General features: G+C 41.6%; 1 protein-coding gene across 1 annotated transcript in view; it reads right to left on the minus strand.

Moving 5' to 3' along the window:
• Positions 1-4,414: 4,414 nt before the first annotated feature.
• Positions 4,415-26,593, minus strand: part of PAK2 (p21 (RAC1) activated kinase 2) — a 51,028-nt gene continuing 28,849 nt past the window's right edge. The window contains exons 4-16 of the mRNA XM_075716499.1: positions 23,276-23,376; positions 22,601-22,751; positions 21,678-21,709; positions 21,255-21,362; positions 19,906-20,038; positions 19,167-19,230; positions 18,308-18,356; positions 15,025-15,137; positions 14,353-14,470; positions 12,392-12,491; positions 9,582-9,778; positions 8,888-9,025; positions 4,415-8,356 (exon numbers count right to left, since the gene is read on the minus strand). Of these exons, the coding sequence (XP_075572614.1) occupies positions 8,270-8,356; positions 8,888-9,025; positions 9,582-9,778; positions 12,392-12,491; positions 14,353-14,470; positions 15,025-15,137; positions 18,308-18,356; positions 19,167-19,230; positions 19,906-20,038; positions 21,255-21,362; positions 21,678-21,709; positions 22,601-22,751; positions 23,276-23,376 (1,391 nt within the window). The 3' untranslated portion in view covers positions 4,415-8,269. The remainder of the gene's footprint in view (positions 8,357-8,887; positions 9,026-9,581; positions 9,779-12,391; positions 12,492-14,352; positions 14,471-15,024; positions 15,138-18,307; positions 18,357-19,166; positions 19,231-19,905; positions 20,039-21,254; positions 21,363-21,677; positions 21,710-22,600; positions 22,752-23,275; positions 23,377-26,593) is intronic.

Genomic DNA, 26,593 nt, shown 5'->3' on the forward strand with positions numbered 1-26,593 from the left:
GATGTTTTGTTAGGGCATTTTGGAGATAGATATTTGTGAAGATCACGGCCAGCCTCAGCATTTCCTCCTGTAACACTCTCCTTCCTTTCATCTTCATTCCCACAGTCATTGCTATCACCAAGTGCCCACCCAAGGGTGGTTTTGGGAAGATACCTTGTTCCCAGCGATCATGGCACACAGCACTTGCTTTGGAAATTTTGGTAAGCCTGAGCAGGGAGAGGGATCACGCTGTGAACAGCCCATCATCCAAGTCCTCCCCTCTTCCCTACCAGAACTGCCCTATTTTGGTTGGCCTGCCTCAAAATGTATCACAATTTTACCATTTTTAACCAATTTCTCTCTCCAGAAGGCAAGATGAGTGTGCATCTTTTGCCTCAAGTGAGCAAACAACCTTACATGAATAAAGGAAGATGAAACATGCTTTAAAAGACTCAGAAAATTTGTATTTCTGACCTCATGAAAATTCACCTCTGGCAGTGGCAAAGTGTTGGTCAGACAAAGCTACTCATCACTGCAGAACACCACAAAAACTTAACATCACAATCCAATTAGTTTCTTTCCATCTCCCCTACTTTTGTGTTTCTCAAACTCCCATCTTTAGAAACAAACCTTACAAGGACCCAGCGACACCAACCCAAACCAAGTCCCTGGAAGAGAACCACTGGCTCACAGGACTCGGAGGAGACAGGTGGGCAGTTTGCACAAAGGAACACCACAGATCTTCCCGTACCATGTCTCAGTCCCTCCCCCACCAGCATTTGAACCTTGGTTTCAACAAAGGGTTTTGATGTAGCAGACGAGAGCTTTCTGACAGGTCTCCTCTGGAGAGCATCTCAGCCATTGGTCACAGTCCATCCAGAACACCACCAACAAAAAAAAAAAGGGGGGGGGGGGGTGGTTAACGCATGCCCCTTACGTTAAATATTTCTAGCTACTCTTACAAGAGAAAGCTGCCACGTGCTAACACCTAAAAAACAAGTGCGTTCTCATCCCCTTCATCCACACACAGCTGTGACACGGAAAACATTGTGACACCCATGGTAAAACTGGAAAAAAATCCCAACATTTCTTCCTTCCCACAGGCACTGATTTTTCCCTTTTTCTAAAGCGTTTTAAAAGTTGGGCCTTAGGAAGTAAGTGTTCAGAGGTCTTTAAAAACTATTTCCCCTCCATCGCCTGTAATTATGTCCATGGCACATCCTGCAATTGTGGGACACTTAACCCAGGCTGGATGAGAGGACCTGGAAGCTGTTGCTTATGAGGACAACTATGGGATTAAGTAACACCAGTGACAGATACGCAAGCTATCCTATCTCCCATTAGTGCTGACAGCAGAAGGGGGCACACTGCACGCTCTGTACTGGAGTGCATCTTCAGGCCACTGCAAAGGCAAAACGAAGAGTCCATGAGGCTTTGCATGGCTGCTCTTCTAGAAACAACACTGTCTAAAAATTCAGATACCCACACTGAAAACCACTTTTCCATGGCTGGAACATCAGTGTCTTTTCTAAAGCAAGTTTGCTTTCAGGGCTGTCAAGAACTACAACAGCTTAAAATGCAGGTATTTTAAATGTGGGTTTTTTTAGCCATGGGATAGGAACAAGCTGGCATTTCCACAGTTAAGTAAAATAAACAATCTCCAAAAACACTGAAGGGTTAACAAAAGCTGAACAGAACCACACTGGCTCCCCCCTGCCATGCTATTTTCACCCACAAAGAGGTAATTGCTACAGCTGAATACAGCAGTAAGGTTATTTAAGGTGAGTTTTACTGGGCAGGGGAGTGGATAAAAGCTTTCCAAGAGCAGCCACCTGTTACCAGCTGCTGGACAACAGCAGAAACCCAGCAGCAGGTTTCCTCCCACAGGCAGCCAGACGAAAAGGGCTCAAGGAGAGCCATGAAGTAATTGGGCTTCAAAAGACCTGAATCCTTAGAACAAGCATTCACTGGGAGGAAAAAAATAACAAAGATGGATCGTCCTTGGCTCTAGAAACCTTGAATTCAAGGGAGACATCTGTCCCTAGGAAGGTCACCTCTTTTCCCCCTCCAGAACATCCTGTGGAGATGCCCTAAGTCACATCAGCATCTTCTCTGTTGATCTGCAGTTATAATGAGCCAGATTCATTATTCACAAGCCCTTCAGAAAACACCAGAAACTTGAGTCTGTGCATTGAGACATACTGTCCGCTATTTCAGTCCTATCCTCCTCTCTACTGACGCAACACATCTTCTCCAAAGCAGAAGTCTGGTGGCCGTTTAGTGTCCTAAACTGAATGAGCAATCATCAACTTCCCAGTGGGCAAATCCCATCAAAAATTAAAAATAAAAAATCATCAGTCCCTACAGGCTGTTTCAATAATCAGGTCAATAGGTAAATGTGTTTTGAAATGAAGATGCGCTGGAAGATATTCCCTCTGCAGGCACTGGCTGGTGGACAGGAACAGGAAAAAGCAGTATCACCACTGCAACAAGGGAACGACAGCATGAGAAGCTGCATCAAGCACTGCCCTCCTCCCTCATAACACACTGCAGAGAGAGAAATTACAGTCAGAACAGAAATTCACTGTTCTCACTTGTTGGTATTTTCCCCCTGGGGGGGGGGAGGGGGGGGGGGGGGAGGAATCCTTCCTTAGGCTGGAGTTCAAAGCAGGGAAAAAGCTCTTGGAAAAACCTACTTCCTCCACACATCTGGAGAGCAACGTCAAGAATTTAGCTGAGCTCAGCACAGTTTCACATACCTTTCTCACATGACTGAGGATGGCTATTTTTATTAAAAACAATCTTCAGAGCAAATGCAAGTTACAAAAATAGGAAAAAATGCAGCTGTACAAATCCCTGGGAGCAGGCATTTGCAGACAATTGCTGTGCTTGCACACAAGCCACACGAATTGCACTGAAACCCAACACTTTTCTTCAGGCACCACTGCAAAAATGCCAATTAAAAATGAAGATCCTTTTCAGTTTTCAGCCATCCTGGTTTTAACCAGTGTTTTGCTGGTGCAGTCCAAATAATTGTGCTCAGCCTTGCAGTAAACTCACTGCAACCAAACAGCAGCCCTGAAAGGGAGAAATTGTTGCCCGCAACTTTACCATCTTGAAGAACGATGTTTTAAATACCCAATCTTGAACAAGGGGATCCAAAAAGATGGGGTGCTCTTGGTTTTAGTCTAGGCCAGGTATATGCAAGGGATGAGCAAGTTCACACAATCCTTAATAGGATTTATCAAGCAAGGACTAGCAACTTGCAGATTGTACAAACCACATTCAGCCAAAACCCTGCTCTCCTTCAAGCAGCACTAGTACCAATTGTCCAGATAATTAGCAAGTTCCACTAAGCACCTTCTCCCTCCTCATCAACTTTTTCCCCCCATAAATTAAATGCAAAACCACTTAAATGCTGTTAGAGAACATCAGTTTAAATGCATAAAGGGTCAATTATATATAAAGACAAAGATACTACAACAAATCAATTAACCTGAAGAGACAGTGCTTTGTGCAAAACAACATTCTCATGTCTGGTTGAAAAGGCTTCTGAAGACGAGTGGTTTCTTCATTTCCCTTTGTCAGGGGTATGAGCAAAGCTTGTACAACAGGCAAGAAAGAGGAAGAGATGATTTCCCAATGACACATGGGAAACACATGACACAATGAGTCCTTGACATTCACAACCAAGACAGAAACTTCATCTGAATTTCAACTGAACCGGTCCCTACCCCAAAGTAAATTTGTTCAGATGTCCTTTTCCTTAGCTAGACTGCCACGCCAACATGCCACAGCATTTTTGTAGTTTCAATGAAAAATATGAGTGAGTCTCTGCAGCCTACCAAGACACCATCAATCTCATCCCAAGTCCTAGGCAAGCTGTTGACACCCAGCGTCCTCACCCTGTTAGGCTCTGCTGGTCAAATGCTGATCAGCAGGGATGGTGCAGAACCAGGAGCAGCATCTTCCAAACAGGCACCAGGACAGCTCATTCCTCGCATCTCCTGTGCCATAATGTTTATATGCAGGATACTGGATGATATTCACAGTGCAAAATAAAGCAGTCTTCTTGAGAATAGTTACTGAAACATCATCATATTGCCACGATCACAGTTTACTGACCCATCAGTCCCACCCCAGTCACTACCAAAAGGCTACCTTACAGCAAAAGAACGGTGGAAGAAGATGCAACTGTGACGAACTAGGCTGGTCTTTGTTTTGCTCCCTTCGCAAGAAGAGCAAGGGATCTCTCCTCCACGGTGGGTGAAAAGGGTGTTTCAGCTGCTCTCCTCCTGCCAGTGATCTGGAGCATTTTGCAGGAGGCATAACCATCTGCCAGCAGCGTGTGGTGGCAAGGAAAGCTTGCAGTTATCATGAGGTTGGTACAGATACTGATGAGTAATAAAATTTTAAAAGAATCAGGACAGGCTAGTATAGCATAGAATGATATCCATCATAATTAAAGCATTCATAAGAAGCTTAATTACAAACAAATACATTCTCTTAATCTCATTAAGACATCTATACATGTACTTTTTTCAGCTACTCTTGTCTTAGAAAGTATAAATTCATGATGGGGAAGGGGGGAAAAAAACAAATGTTTTTAAAAAGTTTATTTCTAGCCCTGAAAGAACAGTTATTAAACAAAGTCAACAAATACAGTAGTTAATATTGCAGTAACAATTAAATAACATAATGGGATTAAATTACACAAAAGGCAACATTAAAATCTGAAGACAGTTAAAAAAATAAAAAGAAAGCTTGCACCTACTTCCATTTCCACTGACAGCATGAGGAACAGAGGGGAAAATGGACCAGAGACATTTATTTATTCAACTCCAGCTGGAAAGACCCTTAACAACCTTCTTGCCACCTCCCCAGCCCACCCACCATCCCCTTTGACAGAGGGACCCAGCCTCTCCCATCTGCTCCAGCCACACGTTTTGCACCTAGTCTCATTAACACCTAAGGCAGGTCAAAGTGCACATTCCCAGCACCATGGTTGCTTTTAATGAAAAGTCTGGTTTATTCTATGATAACAAGAAAATCCCAGGAGTCACACATTCCCTGCACACTTGCAGCTCAGCCATAAACTGCCTGGCTCCATATACCTAACTAACCACACCACTGTACATTACACTTCATATGTATCACATGCATATTTGATTAGAATCTGACTCAGGATCTTATGCTGGCACCCAGGAGAGAGCAAATCCCAGCACTTTCAGATGAAATCTTTCTATTATCATCATCTACTCAAACTCTGGCTGGTCTCTGTCTGCCCTAGTGATACAGCAGAGTTGAACAGCCCCGCAGCAAGTTTTAAAGACACTAATCTGCTCCCTTCAGGGGAAAAAAACATGGCTTGCATTTTTTTAATCTTGCAGACACATCCAGCTGACATCGTTAGAAAAGCGATGCCCAACCCACTAAGACGCAAAAGCACAGTACAGCAGCCTTCTCCTAGCTCTCCTCTTCTGCCAGCTCCACCTCTGGCCCTGATCTCTGGCAGCAGGGGATGAGAAACCTCACCACGTAACAATACAACTGATTCGAGGGGAAGGGGAGATGTGGACACTTCTTGACTTCAGAGCTAAACACTGTTCCAGGTCACATAGCAAGTGCCAAGATATGTTTTGGTGACTTCTGGATTGGGCCAAGTTTTGTGTGCTAAGATGGCTGAAAGTTTGGAAATCATCTCCTAAGTAGACTAAATGGGACAAAGTTTGTAATATATGTTTTAAACCATTCTCATTCATCAATAGAAGTGAACTAATAAGTTAAAATTACTTATTATTTCATGTTTTTCTATTTTTAAAAAACCCTAAATTTATCACAAGTTATCTCACTGTCTAGATTGTGCCATTGAAAAAAAAAGAAAAAAGGAGGAAAAAAAAATAAAGCCAAGCTCCCAGTTTAACTCTGGCACAAGGAGCTTCACAAAGTCCATTGCCAGCAACGGACAAAGAGAGAATCATCAGTACAACAGGGTTTTTTTTCAGCCAAGCCTCCTGCCTACTTCATTTGACCAGGGAGCCAGATGCACTCAAGCTGGGGGCATCTCCATTACAGTGTTTACAGTGTCCATGGCTCGTAATACATTTTGCCTGGGAAATGCATCTAGATTTACCATTTTGCCTGGAATGAGACAATCCCTCCAATTTAAAACCATAACTATTCTTACACTTACAGCTAGAAGGATTTATTCCTTTGATAGAGCAGTTAACATAATTTATCCAACGTAAATTTTTACTACCACGCCAGAGCAGAATGCAAGCCAAACCATGATACTACAGTGCCCTGCACAACAAGGCACCTTATTGGTACCATGCCATTTCCTAGAAGCTAGTGAGTCACAGCAGACACTGTGAGACCCTAGCCCTGCTTCCCCTCCATCATCAACACAAATAGCCTCCACTGTTCTGGCCAGCTGCTCTCAGCTGGAAGTTGGTTTTGTCATAACTATGTTTTGGGGACTAGTAGCCAAGGTATCTCTATCACCATACAAACAGCAAAATTATCTGAAAATTACTTCTATCTTCTGCCAGCAATGTTTGTAAAAGTGTGCAAAAAATTTTTATTCAGGGTCCTCCGTCCATACCCAGCCATAACCCTATCTGTCCCAGGTCCTGCCCCACTGGGAATGCAATAAAATCCTACTAAAATAATGATTATTCTTTCACAGAATCGTTTGGCACATTGTAACTACAGTTGGCTCTTCGTTAAACTGTTGGGGAAGTTGAAATGCATAGACTGTGGCACTAGAAGAAGCCGGGGCACAGGCTCTTCTACACTTGCCCCGGTAACACCGCAAGAATTCAACCACCGAGGTTGCTCACTGTCCTTCAGAGGAAGGCACTTTTTTTTGCACTGAATGCTTGACTTCAGCCATTCCAGCTGGTCCAACGTCTTTAGTTAGAAAGGATCGTGTGACACATCACATCTCCTCAGCCTCGAACTAGCTGGTCAAATAAGCCCCATGAACGTCTGATGGCACTGTTCTCCCCTCTCAGCCTTTGTCTCCTCAGAACAGCGCTTTGGCATTTTCAGGTGTTCATGATCTTCTGTTTGAATCATATTTAAAAAATCCTCTATCTTCAGTGTCCTCAGATCTGATTATTTGTTCTTCTGATTTCATTAGTACAAATGGAGCACATACAAAATTGGAAAAAATAGCTCTAATACTTAAATTCTGACAACTCCATAGGTTGATGCATTATTTGCTTGGGGAAAAAAATTACAACATATACAAAAATGTATTTGATACAAAGAAGGGAAATGTAAAATAAAAAAGTCAAAGGCACCAGCATAAATTCCAAAGCTCAAGTCAGAGCACAGATACAATACATATTTTTGAACCACCCACTGCACCAAGCACATTATCCCTTAAGCTTCTGGCCAGCAAGTCTAATGGGAAAAAAAAGAGCAGACAGGAAGACAGCTGGATTTTTTTTTTCTTGCCCTGACTATAGCTGATCATTTGATCATAAATAAAGTATCTGACCCCTACCTACATATCCATAAACTGACATCCAAAGACTTGACCAATCATTAAGTTTCTACAAAGAGGCCACCTCTTCAATTAGAAGTCCACAGAGCACAGGCGTATGAGAAACAGCTGAATACTTCTCTTCCCCCTCTCTCCATATTCATCTTAAAAAGCAAAACACATCTCAATACATTACAATTTCTTAAGTAGCCAAGTTGTCAATTCTACAGTACAGTAACAGCTAATCCATAAAAGAAATGAGGGGCAAGATGTACCTTCACATTTGTCACACTTGCCATGAATCTAGTCATATGGGAGCTTACTAGAGCAATTTAAAAGTAAACAGGTAAAGGGGAGGAAGAGGAGAGTGAAAGAGATCAGCAGGTAAAATTAGTACTGCTCTCTGAAAGCTTGAATCTGTTATTCAAGTATTGAAAGTACCCAGAAGGGTACAACGAATGGGAGCTGTTACAGTGAAGTCGTTAAAAACCCTTAAAACCCCAAGCACAAAACCCCTTAAAACCCCGAGCACAGTAAGTGGCATTTCTGGGCTGTCTGGGGGGGGGAGGGGGGGGAAAGGCCAGTAATTCAGTCCTCAATTCCTTCTGGACCCCAGACAGGGATCGCTAAAGTCATGTATTTTGGGTGTCTTCTGGATGAGAGTTTCTTCCCTTTTGCAGACGTTTCCCCCCCAAAAAAATCCCTTCCCTCCCCCCAGAAGTGTAACAATTTTATATATTATAAAGATTTGTAAAATACAAACAAACAAAAAAAAGGATGAAGGCTGTGGCAGTAATGTTAGCGGTTACTCTTCATTGCTTCTTTGGCTGCCAAGATCAGTGGCGTCAAGCTAGACAGAGGTTTGGCCAGTTTCAAGAAGGGATGCTGCCAGGAAGAGAGAAACAGAGTGAATTAGTCAAAGACATGGTTTAAAAAGCCAGTAAAAGCCATACATCTACACAGCCCTTTTCATCCTGAGGTATGAACAGCAATGCAAATGCTATCAATATCCGGCTCCTGAAGGGACAAATCCAGAGCAGCTCAAACCTGATAATCGTTTCTCCTTGCCCCAAAAGAGCTTATGCCTTTCCTTTCCAATAATTCACTACAAAGAGGTTTCCTGCTCAAACATCTTCCCTCAGTCCCATTCTGCTCACTTCAATGGCGCTACTACAGTAAGTTCTTAAATTGCTGTATGCTTTAGCAGTGGCAGAATGAAGGCACAGATTACTGATGGAAAGACTTCAGAGTATATATTACAATCTTTGATGATTGTAGTTCCTACCAACTGCTCTCCACTAGAGTCCTCGGAAGAAAACACAAAAAAGAGAGTGCCAGTCTACAGTGCGGCTTATCACAGGCTGACCTTACTCGTGGTTTCTGTATCTCAGACTGTGAGAAGCAGCTGATTCTCACCTGTAGCAATTCTTTGGCTGATCCTCTTTTCTCTACATCCATCTCCAAACATCGGTTCAAGAAATCCCGGAATATTGGGGACAGTTTCTCGGGGTTCTGCAGCTCTGGTGTGCCATTAGTTGCTATCAAATATAAAGCCTGTAAAATGAGGAATATTGTATAAGCAAGCCAAATCTTTAAAAGATGCCAAACTGACCTGTCTAGCGGCAATCTCTTAGTCTAGATGAGAAAGGGCTTTGCAGCCTACTTCTCCTCTCCCTGATGACATGAAAAACTGTAAAAATGCCACAATTATAGGCAGTCATGACCTATTCTTGCTAGCAGCAAAATAACATTCAAAATCTTTTGGCACTGATACTTACCTCGACAAAGAAAATATCACATTCTGACACAAGCAGCATTTCTCATAACCTAATGGATTTATGTTCCCTAACTATCACAGAAGACTGAATTCAAAGCCCCATGGTTTAGTTACAGCAGGTACTCAACTTCTAAACAGACAAATTCAGGGTAGGACTGACTCCAAATTCAAGACAGCTGTCTTCCTTTTGGAGGAATTTTCTTGCACAGCTGAAGCTTGTTTGTTTTTTAATTTCATTTTCTTTTTAATGTAGATACTATTAATGAACAATTACTGAAAATGTTCATATGGTAAACACCTGCAAACAGTTCTAGGCACATCTGGGCTTCTTACCCTCAGGGGGTTTTCATTGAGGTATGGGGGTTCTCCTTCCACCATCTCAATAGCCATGATGCCCAGAGACCAGATATCCACTTTAGGGCCATATGCTTTCCGCGTGACCACTTCAGGAGCCATCCAGTAAGGAGTTCCAACCATAGTGCTGCGCTTGCTCTGCTCTGGGGTGATCTGAGCACAGAAACCAAAGTCGGCTGTAGGATAACAGAATTTTAAAAAGTTAAATTGGTGCACCCCAAGTAAGTGGGCTTCCTAGAATACTTCTCTATGACTACACATGTATTTTACTCCTCTACACTTGAGAGGGGCTTGGGGGGCGTGTCTCCTATCCGCCCCCCCCCCCCCCACGCACCCCTTCTCCATATTACAAAATCCAACGTGCAAGATAGATACAAAACCTGAAGATGTTTAAGCAGGGCAGAATTCCATGGAACGAAGATAAGGCTTTTTGTCCTCTGGAAAAGGGACACAAGTATTGCCCTATAGAAGAACAGTATTCTGCCTAGTCCTTCCTTCAAGAATCCTAGACTGGTAACAGCCAAAAAAAGTAATCAAGCAGAACACAGAAGGCAAGTGTTCCGCACATGGTATATTATACAGCCTGAACTAGAAAAAAACGAATCCACAAACCATGGCTTCTGCCCTGCTAAACAGATTTTATTTGTGCAGCTACTGAGTTCAACATTTCACAGCAATTTGGCCATCAAATACAGGTACTACAGCTGACAGAGACATGGAAACAAGACTTCAGATAAGTGAAGTGCTACCCCACTCAGCAGAATGAACCTGGACAAACAAACCTTTCCACAAGGTAACTACCAAAAAGAACAACCACACTCAAGAAAACGAGAAAAGTCACCTAGTCCTATAGCCTTCAGGTGCAGCAGCAATGCATGTTCCATCATGTTACTTCATCCAGCTGCAGCACTCCCACTTCCCAGGCATGGAAAGCATAAGAACACAGTTAAGGCAGGAGACAGATACTGCCTTATCATTGACACTAGTTTGGGGTGGGGAGGGAAGATGAGAGAATGAATTTAAAATTTCAAGTTGATTTTGAAAGTGGTATGCCAAGCAGTGCTAACAAAAGAGCCACAGTCATGAAAGTGCTAAGTTGTACCAAGAGGACAGATTAACAAAGAGCTACCCCCACCCTGACTGTCAAAATGCTGCCTTAAACAAACAAAAAACAAACAAACAAAAAAATCAAACCTATAGGAGTCACCGAGTTCCTCATCAGCACTTCTTGGCCTTTATCAAGGTGTCATACTCCACTCAAAGCACAGCTCATGTCAATGAACACACCAGAAAAGCAGCAGCACTGTATGTCTCCTGACCTACCAACAAGGCTTTCAGCACTATGCCACCAGCAAGGAGAGAAAAGAAAGGCAAGATGTAGAATCCAGTTTCACCAACCAGTACTGTGTATAGGTATGTAGTGGTGACAGGCAGACTGGTATCTCTTACTTTTCCTGTCACCAGTCTCCCAGAAGCCACAGTCCCCCAGAGAAGGGGAAGAGCCTGAAAAGAAGGTGCAATTTCTTCCACCCTAAACAACTGCTAGAAGCTCTGTAATCACACAGCCAAAGAAGACCTAGTCTCAGAACTGATTACAACACCTCCCCTTCATATAGGACATTTTTTACAGCTGACTCCTGTTTCCTCCAGTATCTTCTTCCTCCTCATCTTCCCCCAATCTCCTGGGGCCGACACTTCTTTCTGCTAACTCTGTTCTTTTGCCACTCTGCTTTGCTTTGACAGCTCTTACATTTTTGAGCCTTCTCCAGCTAACTTCTCAGCCACATCCTCTATCTATTCACTTATCTTCAGCCTCTGAATCCATACAGTTTGTGCACAAACACATCACACTCTTAAAAAAAAATAAAACCTCCTATGCAAGCAAACAGTACATCCAGCAATGCTGGTAAGCAAATCAGGTTGCTCGTAATCTTTCTTCACACTCCATCTCATCAACAACATGAGACTGCAAACCATCCAGACTAAGGAATATTGCTGAGATACATTTTCATGACATTTCAAATTCCTACCCAACTGTAAAAACACCACCCCTTAACTCTTTGGTCACTTTATGCTGTGCACGTTCCTACATACCAAGAAGTCAGTCTCTCTCAACAGTCCTGACAGCTTCTTCAAGTGGTTTCACATTTTTTTCATTGCCATACACATTTACACACACCAGAAACTGACTTACTGTACACAAGTCCATGCATGCAAAACAATTACCTGAAAAGCAAGTAGTTTCTTTTGTCATTTCATGATTATATTAATGAAAGTGTGTTACACTTTCAGTCCAAGAAAAGGAGACCCAGTACAGGCGCAGCGTAAGACTAGACTGCAATATAAATGGTTAATGATGTACAATTTTCTTGTTAGTGACCTTCTAATGAAAAGGGCAAAACATTAAAAGCAAGTCACAACAACCTGAAGAGACTAACCAAGCAACTGCAGTTAGCTGCAACTTTTCTCTTGCAATCATTCGCATCTTTGCTTCACTGTATGGTGGCAGTTACTTCATATTTACCAACGTATTCATGTAGCAACACATTTGCTTCAATATCCTTCCAGTCTAACACATTCACAGCCTTAGTCTTAGGGCCCTCAACTTCAGTATCTGCTATCTGCAAGCTATACATTTTATAACACAGAATTAATCTCTATTACTCATAGTCAATAAAAATTCACCTCAAATTTCCCTGCCAACTCTCATTCTACCAATTTACATTCTCCGAGTCAAAGTTTACTGGAAAAGGGAAAACAGAACATTGAAACAATTGTCTGGTACTCACTTAGTTTAACCGATCCATCCATTCCTAAGAGCACATTGTCACTTTTAATGTCTCTGTGGATGACCTGGTTGGCATGTAGGAACTCAAGTGCTTGCAAGCACTGGATGGGAGAAAAAAAAGAAAAAATATATTCAGCATATGGAAACACAATTTGTATATGTGAACACAAATTCAAAAGCAATGCTTACATCCTCAGCCAGTGCTGAGTGCAAAAATGTAACAGGTATTATTTAAAATAACCAGCAGAGGAAGCTCTTGTGCTAAAAAATACTCTCTGGGTCTCATGAAGTCAAAAAAATCATTTAACCATGGATTTTCTCTGTTATCTTAACAAACCCATAAATTAAACTCCTCATCACCAAAGATGCTCTCAAAAATCCCAGATGTTAATTTTGGTACATTCCACAAATTCTACAGAGGAACTATAAAGGATTAAGTGAGAGCTTTTTAGCCTGGAGTCTCACCAAGAGGAATTGGTGAGACTTCATTCTCAACATGCATGCAACTTCTCCTACAGTGAAGGCTGTAAAACATCTTCATTATTAAAGTCACTAATACTGTTTTTGCATTGTTTTTAGATTAAAACTTTTCACCCTCAGTTTCTAAAAACATAATGAAATTTACTTTACTATTTGAGAATAAAAGGAAAAAAAACTGTAAGATTTTTCTCTTTTAATATAAGCAGAACATCTACCATTTGCAACTTGGCATGGATGTAGTCCCCAGTGAGTTTTTTGCGTCTTCATTTGCTTTACCAAAGTTGCACTGATTTGCAGAATGAAGCGTATCTAACATGCTGGGCAGCAGAGTTTTGATGAAGTACAATAGTTCAGTATTAGACTTTTTCCTCAGAGAAGTTAATTACTGTTACAGTAAATAGTTACTTTTGGTTCTCTGCTTCCAGCTCCAGTTTCTCAGGAAACCATTACCTGTCCATACACATGTACAACTTTGCTTTCCACCCCCTCCCTCTCGGTGAGTCATCAAAAGCAGATGTCATGTTTATGTAGTCAAATGGGAGTTTTAAAAGCCTAAGTTTCTCCTGCACAGCAGATAATACAATTACTTCTCCTCCTGCCATAATAAATCAAGGCTGAGCTGGATGCGGGCACTCTGACTCAGGGCAGAAACCACTGATAAGTTGTGACATCAGCTATTTTTAACTTTTCCATTTGAAATCTTACTGCAGTCTTAAAATCATTCCAACTACAATCTTCTGGAGAATTATTTTTCTGAGAAATCCATACAGAAAGCTTAACTGTCACAGAACTATAGATTTCACACACTATGAAAACTACTAAAATGAGAAAGGGATAGTCTGCATGGTGTTCATCTTTATTTTAGTACATGTTTCTTAAAGTATTCCTGTTTCACCAGATCCACTTTCACACTCTAAGCAAACACAGTTCCCCTTCTTCCTTCTGGAAAACACTCAGAAGCTTTCAGGCTTTTTTCTTTTTTCTTTTAAATATGGTCACATCTCTACTTTATACATTACCTATATACAAGTACTTAGTTTTCTTTTTGGTGCCTTTGGATATTCTTCATTAGTCAAAATTAAAAAATACATTCTTTCCAGCTGCTGAACTCCATTGCTCTTCCTTGAGCTTCAGTCCACATTATTAATATCCTTCTGCTAACATTGTCAGCAGGACTAGGCAACCCAGGTATCACAACCAAAATCTTTATTTGCTCCATCACCTAACATTCCCAAACACCCAGCTCAAAAACTGCCATAGCTCTTTTGTGTAACAACTTGCAAACACTCAATTTTCTGAGTGAAACTCATTTTGTTATTTTCTGCAATTTTAATATACATTTCTGCTTTCAGCATCATTCATTCTTCCTAACTCAATGGCTCCAAGAGCAATTGTTGCAATTAGTCCTAACCTAAGTGCACCATAAAACCTAGGGGAATACAGTGCACCTTCATTCCTCTACCCATCAACTATAATACTCACCTCTCTGCAAACAGCAGCAATCTGTGCTTCATCCATACATGTTTCTGTGACCACATCTGTTAGTGAGCCTCCAGCTAGATACTCCATCACCACAAACAATTCATCTCCTACGAGGTAACTACAAACAGAAAACAAAAAGCATGCCCATTTGCCATCAAGAGACCAAGAACTGAAAAATGACTGATAAGAGCTGATCAATGAAATGATTCATAAGCACTTCAAGACAAACAGTAAAGTAAGTTAATCTCTGGAAGGTAGCCTGAAATGTAAATGCTGACAATAAAAGCTGCGTGCTTCTTCCCACCTAAACAGGCAGGATAACACCCTACATATCTCATGCACAACACAAGCACTGCTTCAGCTGTGCTCTTGTCCATCACTGATCCCCAACTACATGTAGCACTGCATTCATGACAGAAGAAGCTTTCTTACTGAATCATCAAGACCATTCCCTATAGCAGATGAGGGGGTTTTGGGTTTTTTGTTTTGTTTTGTTTTTGGGTTTTTTTGGGGGTTTTTTTTTGGTTTTTTTTAAGATGACACTTGATGATACAGCCTCATTTGCTTATAAGACCCTTAGGGTACAGGAAGTCCAAGTCTGTGTAAGTATATCAAGTTATAACCTTTTGAAACCCCTGGGGATGAAGGAATCAGCCAGCTGTCTGCATTTACCTGTCCAGGAAGTTGACTATGTTGGGGTTCTTTAGCTCCTTCATTACCAAGATCTCATTAATAATCAACTCTTTCTTGGGCTGCTTCTGCAGGTTTATCTGTTTAATAGCAACCTGAATAGGACAAAATAAAACAGCAATCACTCAAACCTGAGTAACAAAACCTTTCAGTCATTCTTAATACAGTGAGAAGTTAGAATAAATTCTGTAACAGGATTAAAGGAGTTTAGCACAGCTTGCAGCTGGTAGGTTAGTTATTCATTAGCATACAACTTAAAAGAATGCAACTTGACGAGCATAAAACTTGTCCCTGTAGCCAACATCATCCTCTTGCAACTGAAAAGATCCACGAACAATAACAAAGGCCAGAACAGACAGCAAAGGATTCAGGAGATAAAAAGATACTCATCCAATTTCATATCAACAGGCCTAAAGCAGAAGAGAATCATATAGCAACTAAGAGAGAAAGTATAAACCTTCCAATGCAAGGCAAGGCAATTCATCTTTCTATACTCTGACCAAATTAGTATTTGGGTATAAGGAATGCTGGGAGATAAAAGGAATTCCTCTCAAAACAATTAAGCCAGTGAACTATCCCAGAGAGAAAAGGCAAGATAAAAACCCATCTTGTCCAGGAAATAAGCTAACCAGGACAACTATTCCAGACTTCAAAATGGAGAATAATTGTCCCAGTTATGTTAGTTACAACACTTTGAGGAGGCAGTTCGGAGTTTTACAAGATAACCTACCCATGAGTCCAAAACAAAGCACAAGAACCAATATAATCTTGTAGAAACGATTATTATCATCCTGCTTAGGGAATTAAAAGAAGAGAACTTGTGGCACAGAATCACAAAATAACTAAGACTGGAAGGGACGTCTGGAGGTCATCAGGTCCAATCCCTTGCTTAAAGCACAGCCAGCATGGCACAGGCTGCTGAGGGTCTTGTGCAACTGAGTTTTCAATAGAGACCTCAATGAGGAGATATTCCACAACCTCTCTGGGCTTCTGTCCCATGTTTGATCATCCTGACTGTGAGGGAAAAAATTTCTAATATTTAACCAGAATTTCCCTTATGGCAATTTTTGTCTGTTACCTCTTCTCCTGTCATTGCATAGCTCTAAGAGGAGTCTAGCTCCATATTCTCTACACCTTCTTCCCATTAGAGCATTGAAAACAGCAATAAAATCCTCCTTTGGCCTTCTGTATTGGGTTTTTGCGACAAGGTTTTGGTAGCGGGGGGGCTACAGGGGTGGCTTCTGTGAGAAGCTGCTAGATGCTTCCCCTATGTCCGACAGAGCCAATGCCAGCTGGCTCCAAGAGGGACCAGCCGCTGGCCAAGGCTGAGCCGATCAACGACAGAGGTGGTGCCTCTGGGATAACATATTTAAGAAAGGGGGGGGTGGGGAGGGGGGAAGAACCCGCACAACTGCAGCAGGCAGAGTGAGAGTGTGAGAGGAATGACTCTGCAGACACCAAGGTCAGTGAAGGAGGGGGAGGAGGTGCTCCAGGTGCCAGAGCAGAGATTCCCCTGCAGCCCCTGGTGAAGACCATGGTGAGGCAGGCTGTGCCCCTGCACCCATGAAGGTTAACAGTGGAACAGATATCCACCTTCAGCCCTGGGAGGGCCCCATGCTGGAGCAGGTGGATGCACCCAAAGGAGGCTGTGACCCCATGGGAAGGCTCCTGGCAGGACCTGTGGACCCATGGAGGGAAGAGCCCTTGCTGGAGCAGGTTTGCTGGCAGGACTTGTGACCCCGTGGGGAACCCACGCTGGAGCCGTCTGCTCCTGAAGGACCCACCCACACTGGAGCAGTTCATGAAGAACTGCAGCCTGTGGGAAGGACTCACGTTGGAGAAGTTCGTGGAGGACTGTCTCCTGTGGGAGGGACCCCACGCTGGAGCAGGGGAAGAGTGTGAAGAGTCCTCCCCTCAGGAGGAAGGAGCAGCAGAGACAATGTGTGATGAACTGACCGCAACCCCCATTCCCCATCCCCCTGCGCTGCTTGGGGAGAGGAGGTAGAGAAAATCAGGAATGAAGTTGAGCCTGGGAAGAAGGGAGGGGTGGGGGGGAAGGTGTTTTAAGATTTAGTTTTTATTTCTCATTATCCTGCTCTGATTTGACTGGTATTAAATTAAACTGATTTCCCCAAGTCAAGTCTGTTTTGCCCGTGACAGTAATTGCTGAGTGATCTCTCCCTGTCCTTATCTCAACCCATGAGCTTTTTGTTTTATTTTTTCTCTCCCCTGTCCAGTTGAGAAGGGGAGTGATAGAGCAGCTTTGGTGGGTACCTGGCATCCAGCCAGGGTCAACCCACCACACCTTCTCTTCTTACTACTGAACAGACACAGTTCTATTCTCAGACATTAAGTACTGAGGAAGCCCGAGTACTGCATCGATTTAATCCATGAAGACTGCAAGCAATCAACTGTTAGCCCACGTGCCTGACAAGACGCAGAGGAGGTCTAAGAAAGGCACTGGACTACAAAATTTACTCTGCAGTCAGTAAGAGGACATGAAGTACTGCAGTATTTAGAAAGCAAATTAAGAGACAACATATTGAGATGATTGAAACACTTGTATTTTATCAAGATGTGGTGCTCCACTACAGTACTGGTAAATGTGGTTACTGTTGAAAGGGCAATTACTTATCAGTGACCTAAGGAATGGCTACTTGCGGACACTTAAAGGAAAATTAAGGAAATCTGAATTTACAGAGAAGCAGGTAATTCCTAAAATTTTAGTTCCGGGAACCAAAGATGACCACTGGATGACAAGCATGCACAGTATTGCTGATGTCATCAATTTCACCAAGCGGGTTTGGAGACACCAAAGAGTAAAAGCAAAGAGCAGGATGCAGAGTAGTCATTCTAATTACAACAAAGAATCATACAGGGCAAACTGTTTCTATACAGATAGGCACATCCATCACTTCTACTGAGACGGGACTAGAGAACAAGTGTGCAAATTTCTATTTCTGGAAATGCAGAACACCATTGCCCACAATTCTTGAAGGATAAACTGTTTTCAAAACCCATTTCTGGAACACCTCACTCCCTCTGCTTTTCACTGGAAAGACAAAACTCTATTTTTAGCTTTCATCATCTGATTGCTACAGAACAAGGCACACACTGTTACAAATGACTATGACAAACATTCTTCTGAGAGGTGATAGCAGAGATGGGAGCCACAGAAAGAATCTAGTTAAATCATTTCGGCCACCTACAGAAGAGCATTTATACAGAAAAAGTATTTTCATTGCAATGAACACAGATATCTTACCTCCTGTCCCGTTGCCACATCAATAGCTGTGAAAACTGTACCTGAAGCCCTGTGAAGAAAAAGAAAAACGTTACAGCCAGTTGCATCTCTCTGTGTAACAAACATGCACGTGAACAGACAAATCACAAACACAAAATTTTGTCACCTTTGAATGTTGCAAGAGCTTTATCCAAAAGAGGGCTATTAAAAGTTAGCGGTATCATAGAAATGCCAGTCAGTTCACACAAAACAAACTAATTACAAATACGCTCTCCTCCGACACCAGCTATGCCTCCTGCATTCAGGATGTCCAAGGCCCCAGAGCTTGTGCTGCTTCCTATGATCAGATAAGCTGGGATGCCCTTTCTGTAGTAAGTATTTTCATTTTCTCCCAGGGGAAGCCCACCCACAAACGCACACAGACCTATTTGGAAAGTATACAGTAGGAGTTAGGCATTATACAATCAAAGCTGGAAAAGATAGAACTTGTATATACTTTTTTCTCAGAAGGATTCAGAGGACCACTAGAAGAATAAATTAGTCAAGGCCGTATTGTTAACTTAGCACACAGAAAGCCTTCTGACATGACCTCACACTATTCAGCAGTCACATTACAAAACAGATGAACGCATCTTACTGGGAGAGGAGAGGACTAGATATACCCAGAGAGAAGTTACAGAGCTACACTTTTGCATTAACAGACAAAATTCTAAATTTCCACCACTGTGTAAAGCCTTCACCATCTGTTTATCACTGCTTAACACAGCCAACATTTCTGCCTGCTTCAGTAAGTGGTGCCTATGCGATAGCATCAGATAGAGAACAGTACACTGCTTTTAACACTGGCTCACTAGGAATAAAAGTTGGGTTGAACACTTACCCCTGCCCGATTTTTTCATATCTGGTGTATTTTTTCTTGGGATCTCCTATGCTCACAATAGTGCCTAAAAAAAACCCCAGAAAAACGTCAGTCCTGCTGTCTCCATTTAGTAGGGCTGCCCTGGCCAAGATACCTCCAAGAGTGGGACAGCTCAAGTAGTAAAGGCTGATGCATGAACAGCCAAAACTTCCTGATTCAGTTCCAGTCACAAATGGCCCAACTTCAGACATTATGCTAGGTTATACTCTTAACAAGACAGATCATGCTATTTCCCCTAGTATCTCAATTAAATGGTAGTCTTCTGTGTAGCAAAACCCAGTATGAGGCTAGGACAAATCCATTAGCTTAGCCTAGTCCAGAAACTAGTCAGTCCTCAACTTAAGCACAGGAACATTAATATGGTAAAAAAATTATCATCAAGATGATTATGGAACAAGCAACAGTAGAAACTATTTTCTTTTATTATGGTTGTATTATACACGCAGATCATATTATCATAACTGAACTTCAATCCAAAAAACCATGTTCTACAATTTTTTTTTTTTTTTTTACCCAAGAGGGTTCTGAAGCATATAAATTGGCAAAACTTCTGAATGCAGCTCTCAGCTACTGTCTGACACAAAACCAAGCAAGCACAGTATTCACATAACCCTTACACAAAAATAAGGATGAGGGCAAAAACTTAATATTCCTCCCCCAGTCCTAAAGCCTTTGTTTATCTGAAATAAAAAACACCTACGTAGTTTTTCCATGATCTCTTCATCCGACATTTTGGTCTTCTTTTTCTGCTTGTCACCCGATTTTGTCGCACTGTCAACAGAAGTGTCACTGGCTGGCACAGGGATGGGGTCAATTACAGACCGTGTATAAATCTGTTAAGAGAGAGACCATTTACCTGAGCATTTTCTTTGCAGTCATTGACCTTCCACTGAAAACAATCACAGTTCTTCAAAGGTCCCTAAGCACCATTTTACATAACAGGTTGGAAGCAGAAATTAGACCTGAGAAACACTGAAGTCCAGTAAGTCAAGATGCTGGCAACCTTACTGACCTCTAAAAGAAAGACCCAGGCACCATCCACAGAGTGGATGCTAGGAGATTAACTCTAACTTCCAGAGACATTTTGTGGATTTTCTACCTGCTTATTCTTTATAACCCATGCTAGTTAACAGAGATCACTATTTAATAGCAAGATCAACTACTACTAAGATCTAAAGCAAAAAGATTAATCTTTCACCATGAAAAGAAGCATGAGACACTTGAACTTCCAGGTCGTCCCCCAATTTAGGGGATTCTCTTGGAACTCTATTTAATTTCCTCCTGAGCTATTCACAGACATACGCAGCTACTCTAGAAACATCAAACTGTAGACCTGTCACATTTTGTATGTCTACATAGCCAGAGTGGGAAATTATAAAGCAGTATCACTTGACAAATAAACACAATTCAATTCACATTTGCATTCCTAGAGGGAGAATAAGTGGGCAACAGAGCGGCAAAATATACACCTACCACAGTCAAAAGAATGAGCTGGAGTAAGTGGGATCCCTGGGACATTATTAACAAGGTGTATAGTTCAGGACAACTACAGTAAAACTTAATGAACTTCTTAAGCATTTAACTTTTTGTGTAATGCTGATGAGAGTGAAATAAGCTTTCAAATCTTAGATTTGAATTGTTTTGGGTTTAGGTAGTGTATTTGGTGAGGCTATCACACTGCAATCAAATAACACAAAGAAAATCAAACACACTACAGTGGTACAAGTGTAGTGTGCAAAGTAAGAGAAACTAGCTATAGTTTTTTAGGACTAAAAAGCCTCCTCCTCACATACTGGGTTAAAGGATAAGCATAACTGGATAACTTCAACACAAGCCAACAAACAAATCAGCATTAACTTCAGGATTTCTGATCCTACTAATACCCAGAAATTAGGCATTTTCTTAGCAAACTCTAAAAACCAGAACTTTTCCCTAAAAACTTACAACAGCTCATTTCAAAAAATAATACTTTGCTAGAAAACAGAAGTAGAAAAAGTTCTGCAATACTGAGAAATGCAGGTCTGCACTGTAAATTTTACAGCCGCTCACCGATTTTGTGTGATCTGGCCGTGGAGCAATAACAGGAGGAGGAGCTTCTTCATCATCCTCATCATCATCTGCCACAGCTGTTGATGGTTCTGAACCTTTGGCATTGGTCTACATTTTTACCAAAGTTTAAAAAAAAAAAAAAAAAAGAAGAAACAAAATTGTCTCCCCCACATGAAGATAGAATTCTTAACTGATGTCAAAAGAAAAGGATAGGTTGAGTGGTTTAAGTGCCCTGTTACATTTTATTACGAGACTCAAATACTATTGCTCCAGTGAAATATGCTTTGTTGACCCCCCAATTTATGTTTTATTCCACAAAAAAAAGCCTCATTTTGTTTTATACTGTAAGATTCAGTATATAACAAATACAGACCTGAACTTGCATGCACCTAAGAAGATACAAAGAATAGTAAACACACTCACCGTTGGTGTTCCTGAAGGGAAACCATCTTTTTCTAAACAGAACAAATAGCAGAATACATAAAATCATCAGAAAAATAGTAAAAAGTGAACTTTACAGAGTAAAGAACACAAACTGCTTTGGGATTTTTTTCATCTCAGAAAGCAAAATTTCATAGTCACAGATGACAGAAAACAGTATTGCAATGTAAGACCACACAGAAGGAAGCTGTAAAGTTTCTAAAATCCTCCCCTAAGGGTAGGCAAACCCACTTGCTTCCCAACTTGCTCTTCACCTCACCTGAGTACCCACACAGTTTTCCAAATTGAGCACTGCTCACCACACTTATGTGTTCTGTCTTACTGAGATATGAAATCAGTATCAAATGGGTATTTCTGTTCCCTTAGCAGTACCTTGAATCAAGGATGAGAATATTACAAAGCCTTATTACTACGCCATTTTCAGAAATAATTTGGAGGAAAACTAGATAAAACTGCATCTGTTTGTAGGATAGTTATTCTCTCAGCCTCCCCCATAGCTCCTGAGCTAGGAGCCACAACTTATTTTGCATCTTTGATGTCACCATCTGGTGACATCAAGTTCACAGATAGCTGTTTCACCACAGACAGGAGGAGCAAGGTCTCCAGCACGAAAACCAATTAATCACAGTCTCAGAGCCCTAGCTTCATAAACACAGGCCATTAAATTTTGGCTGCTATTTTGAATTATCCAGTTCCATTTCTTCCCCTCTCCATTTAAAACAGGAAATTAACTGGACAACACCAGTTTCCAGTAAGTTCTAAATCCATCTTCAAATATTTGTGCCTCATTGAAAAGGAGCTTGCTCTTGCAGCATTTGAATCTGATTTATTATTCTGAAAGAGACGAAGACTGTATTCCAAATACCCAACTCCTCTTCAGTGTCTTGCACACACTTGGATCTCACCTGGAGCAGAAAAACTCAGATATTTCTGCTTTGCTGTGTCTTTGGAGTCGTAGAATTTTAGCACATCTAGTACCGCCTGGGGGTTTTTCTTCTGTTCTAGCTTTGTGATATTTGAGGTCTGAAGCAACCGAGCCCATTGCTCTGGCATTCCCTGAAAAAATAGGCTATTTTAAGCATCCTTCTAGTATTTTAAAGGTTTTTAAAAAGCAGAACAAATTGTTTTCCTCTATAAAAAGCAGAACACACACAGCCTTAAACACATGAAGCAGTAGGGTGGGGTTTTAATGGGCAGCCATATGTCCACAGGTGACACAACACAAGTCACTGTGCCAGCATGACACCACCTCTTTCAGGTGTACTAAGCCAGATGTGAGGAATGGGAATACAAAAGCGCTCAACAGAACCAGTGTTACCCACTAACGAAAGTAAACTGAAGAGGGTTTCTCAGGGAAGGCTCTCCCAGGTGACACAAAGCATAAGATCTGACATTTACACTGCAGAAGTACTAACAGGTCACAGTCTCATTACTCCACATGTTGTACAAATACACAGTAAAATTATTTCTTTGATAAAAATGAAAATTAACTCACACTTTATTCTGAAACATCGCAATGGCTTCACTATAGCACTGACCCACATCTGTTTTCTGAGGAACTCTAAGGCAGGTATACTTACAGTGAACTCTCCAGTAACAGCATCAAAGCCAACATGGATGGTATGCTCAAAATCTGATGGTGGAGAGATTTCTGGCCTTTCCTTTTCCTTCTTCTTGCTTCCTGAAAAAGATATTCAGAGATCTACTGAGCAAAGATTTAAAGTCCTGTTGTCTCCATTTTATATAATCAATCCAAGCATTACAACAGTTAGGATGAATGTAACCATTATTCTGTTTACTAGATGGAGGTGTTTACATATGCAGCACAGTGATTTGATATTTTCAAGTTGGTACAGACTTCATGTAAGAATTAACAACTTGTTCCATTCAAATCATTTATACCATAGTAGCAAGCAAATAACAGATTAACAGCACCAGAGTGCAAGGAGCTCTGTTGAGCATATGAAATCTAAACATATGAAATGTTTACTATGCAAAAAAGGACATTTTAATATGGATCAAGAACAACACTGAAAACAACTTCAGTTCAACCTCAAGTGCACCCTAAAGACAGTTAAAACTCAGTTGCCTCACTGCTTCAATTCAAGGTAATTAATGCAAACTAGGACATCCTGTGATGAAGATAAGAGTTTACAGCCTCAGAGCAACTACCTAATTTAAATTAAAAGGGGCAGGGGGGAAGCAGCAAGCATAGCAAGTACCAGAAGCAGGAACAGATAATGAGAAGGATCATGTGCACAATCCAACCTAGATTCAATTAAATTTATAAGATGTTTTATAATGCCTGGGGCTTGGGTTTTTGGGGGTTTCCTTATTTTTTCTGACAAAGAGAAAATAAAAATGGAAGACAATTTGTAGTTAACTCTAAATATAAAATACACCGCTCTATTCCCTTTACTCAGAAAAGGTTCGGAGTTAAGTTGGAAGGTTTCAAGAACCTGTTTTCTTGTTCTTGCAAAAAAGACCAAGCCCTGCTTTCTTTCCCTGCCAGAGCTGAGGAGTGTACTTGCTGTTTGCTCTCCAGGTAAGATGATACTCAAGGCCTCATCTCATGGCACTCTGCTGAAAGGCAGAGGCCTGGCAGTGAGCTGTAGAGCATGCCTAACCTGATACCAAGAAAACTGCATGTGTAATCCTGTGAACACCTGTGGGCTCACAGAGCATATAGCTGAATCGGCTGCATTTATTATAGCGTGCCTGAAGCCAGCAAGAATGCCATAGTGCTCACAACCACAAAGGAAAGCAGCACACTATTTTGCAATCTAACTTGATTACCATTTTACATTTGTATGTTTAAAAAAAAAAATAATATTTTTTTGTTTTGCTTTTAAATTCACCTTAAAAATAAAAGTCATATAGTTTTAGTACAGAAAAAGAGCAGCTAAATCAGCACCCTCTTCGTTACTACATGGTAGAAAGTTACCGAACATGGGGCGAGCATAAATCACGCTGCTCAGAGCCAGAGAATCTGTCTGAAATCCCCTCACACTGGCGGGAGAGGAAGGATGGGGAGTTGAGAACAATACTTAAAAACGAAAAGCCATGTGGGCTGCCTCCAGCTGAACAATGCAGTGGAAAGACACATCTATTATAAACAGGATATCTTTAATATGGCTGCACAGGTCAGAGCCAAAAAGCAAATGGACTGTCAAATGTTCTCATTAACATCATTCAGTCACAGGACAGGAGAAACTTGCTTATGTGAAAACCTTTAAGGAAAGTACTGTTTCTTCCCAGTCTCTTGCAGTTGTTTACGTGAAAGCAAGGGCAGGGGGGAGTTATATTCCTCAGGAAAGCTCCTGCTCAGGAGCACTTGACATCTAGGGAACAGGAGCTGGTACTCAAACCCTCCAGCACGCGCTGCGCAAATAAACTCACTCCTGCCAAAAATACACACATCTTATTAGTATAGTAGGCTAGGCAAGGAGACTAAAAATCACTGCTCTGCCCACAGGAACAGCAGATCAGAGCAGCACTTCAAACACACACAAGCAGCGAGTTTCACTCAAGAGGCAAGTACTATGAGTCACGTGTTGGCAGGACGTACTCGAGGCTCTGTGAAAAAGGCCACTGTGAGGCCACGCTGCTTTTCAACCTCTGTGTTTGTAACACAGTTCTGTATTTAAATAGAAATCCCTTTAATAAAGGGCAACACTTGTTTCAAACTGTGAGTGAATCTACGACATGGTCCTTTGGCCCTGCAGAGACAGGCATACAGCCCCCCTGCTCCCAGGAGGGGGATGACACAGGTCCTTCAGAACAATTCAGAGAATTGGAGAATTGCTCTAATTAAGAAAGTGCCTCAAATAGCGAATGAAACCACAGGCGTTCAGCAGGGCGTCACACACCCTCCTGCATCGCAAACCCAGCCTCAAGCATCCCTCGCTCCCCACCAGCATGTGAGCCTACCGTGTGCTCTTGGCCAACCTCCATATACAAAGCAAGGAACACAGATGTTTCTCTACAGCCTGCTTGTAGTAGGTAGATGACTCCAGATGGTACACTTTGAGTTACTGAACCACAGCTGAAACCACACTGAAATCTGCCCTGAGCAGTGGTCTTGAGCATGTCACATGCATGATCCTGCGTCCTGGGCAATGCCCCCAGCACCTCCTTTAATAAGTTCTGCTTGAAGACAAACATTTCTTGTTTTAGGGGACTATTTTAAAGCTTTCCAAAACACATGCAGGTTTATTTGACTTCAGAAGTCTAGCCAAGGAAATTCATGGCAATTAAGTACTCTAGTAAAAAGATGACTATCACTTCATTTATCCTAAACAATGGAACTAGGGGAAAAAAACCTCCATGACTAGGTCATTAAATATCCCTTCAAACTCTTATGGTTATTTCAGCACAGAACCAGCTCAGACTTGGGGCAGAAACTCTGTGTTTGCTAAACCTCACTGTCTGCAGTGAGTCCTCCAAAGCACACCACCTCCCCAGAGCTATCTCCTAAGCTAGCAAAACCTCCCAAGAGAGGAGCCAGGGAGGCGGGCAGAGCTGTTGGCAACAGATATGATGAAGCTGGCCCGGAGGGACCTTGCAAAATCATACAGACAGAGATCTGCAGAACACAGCCAAACAATGTCATCCAGTAACAGGTCTATTTGCAGTAGCCTTGTGCATCTCCTGGTAAGGCATCCCTTCATTTTCTGAAAAGGAGAATTTACCATTTTTGTGGTAATTTGTTAACTTCGGCATTGGCTGGAGAAATTTTTCCCATGAAAAAAAATTTCTACCACAGGTTGACAGATAATTTTGCATATAGTCCCAATGTATTTTTAAAATCCAAGCAGGAAGTTAATATTTAGGTAAAGCTTCCCAGCAGCAGAATTTAAAAAAAAAAAAAAAATTTAAATAGGCATTTCTGGTAAGGG

Source organism: Pelecanus crispus, chromosome 9 (genome assembly GCF_030463565.1).
Source record: "Pelecanus crispus isolate bPelCri1 chromosome 9, bPelCri1.pri, whole genome shotgun sequence".
Taxonomy (NCBI): Eukaryota; Metazoa; Chordata; class Aves; order Pelecaniformes; family Pelecanidae; genus Pelecanus; species Pelecanus crispus.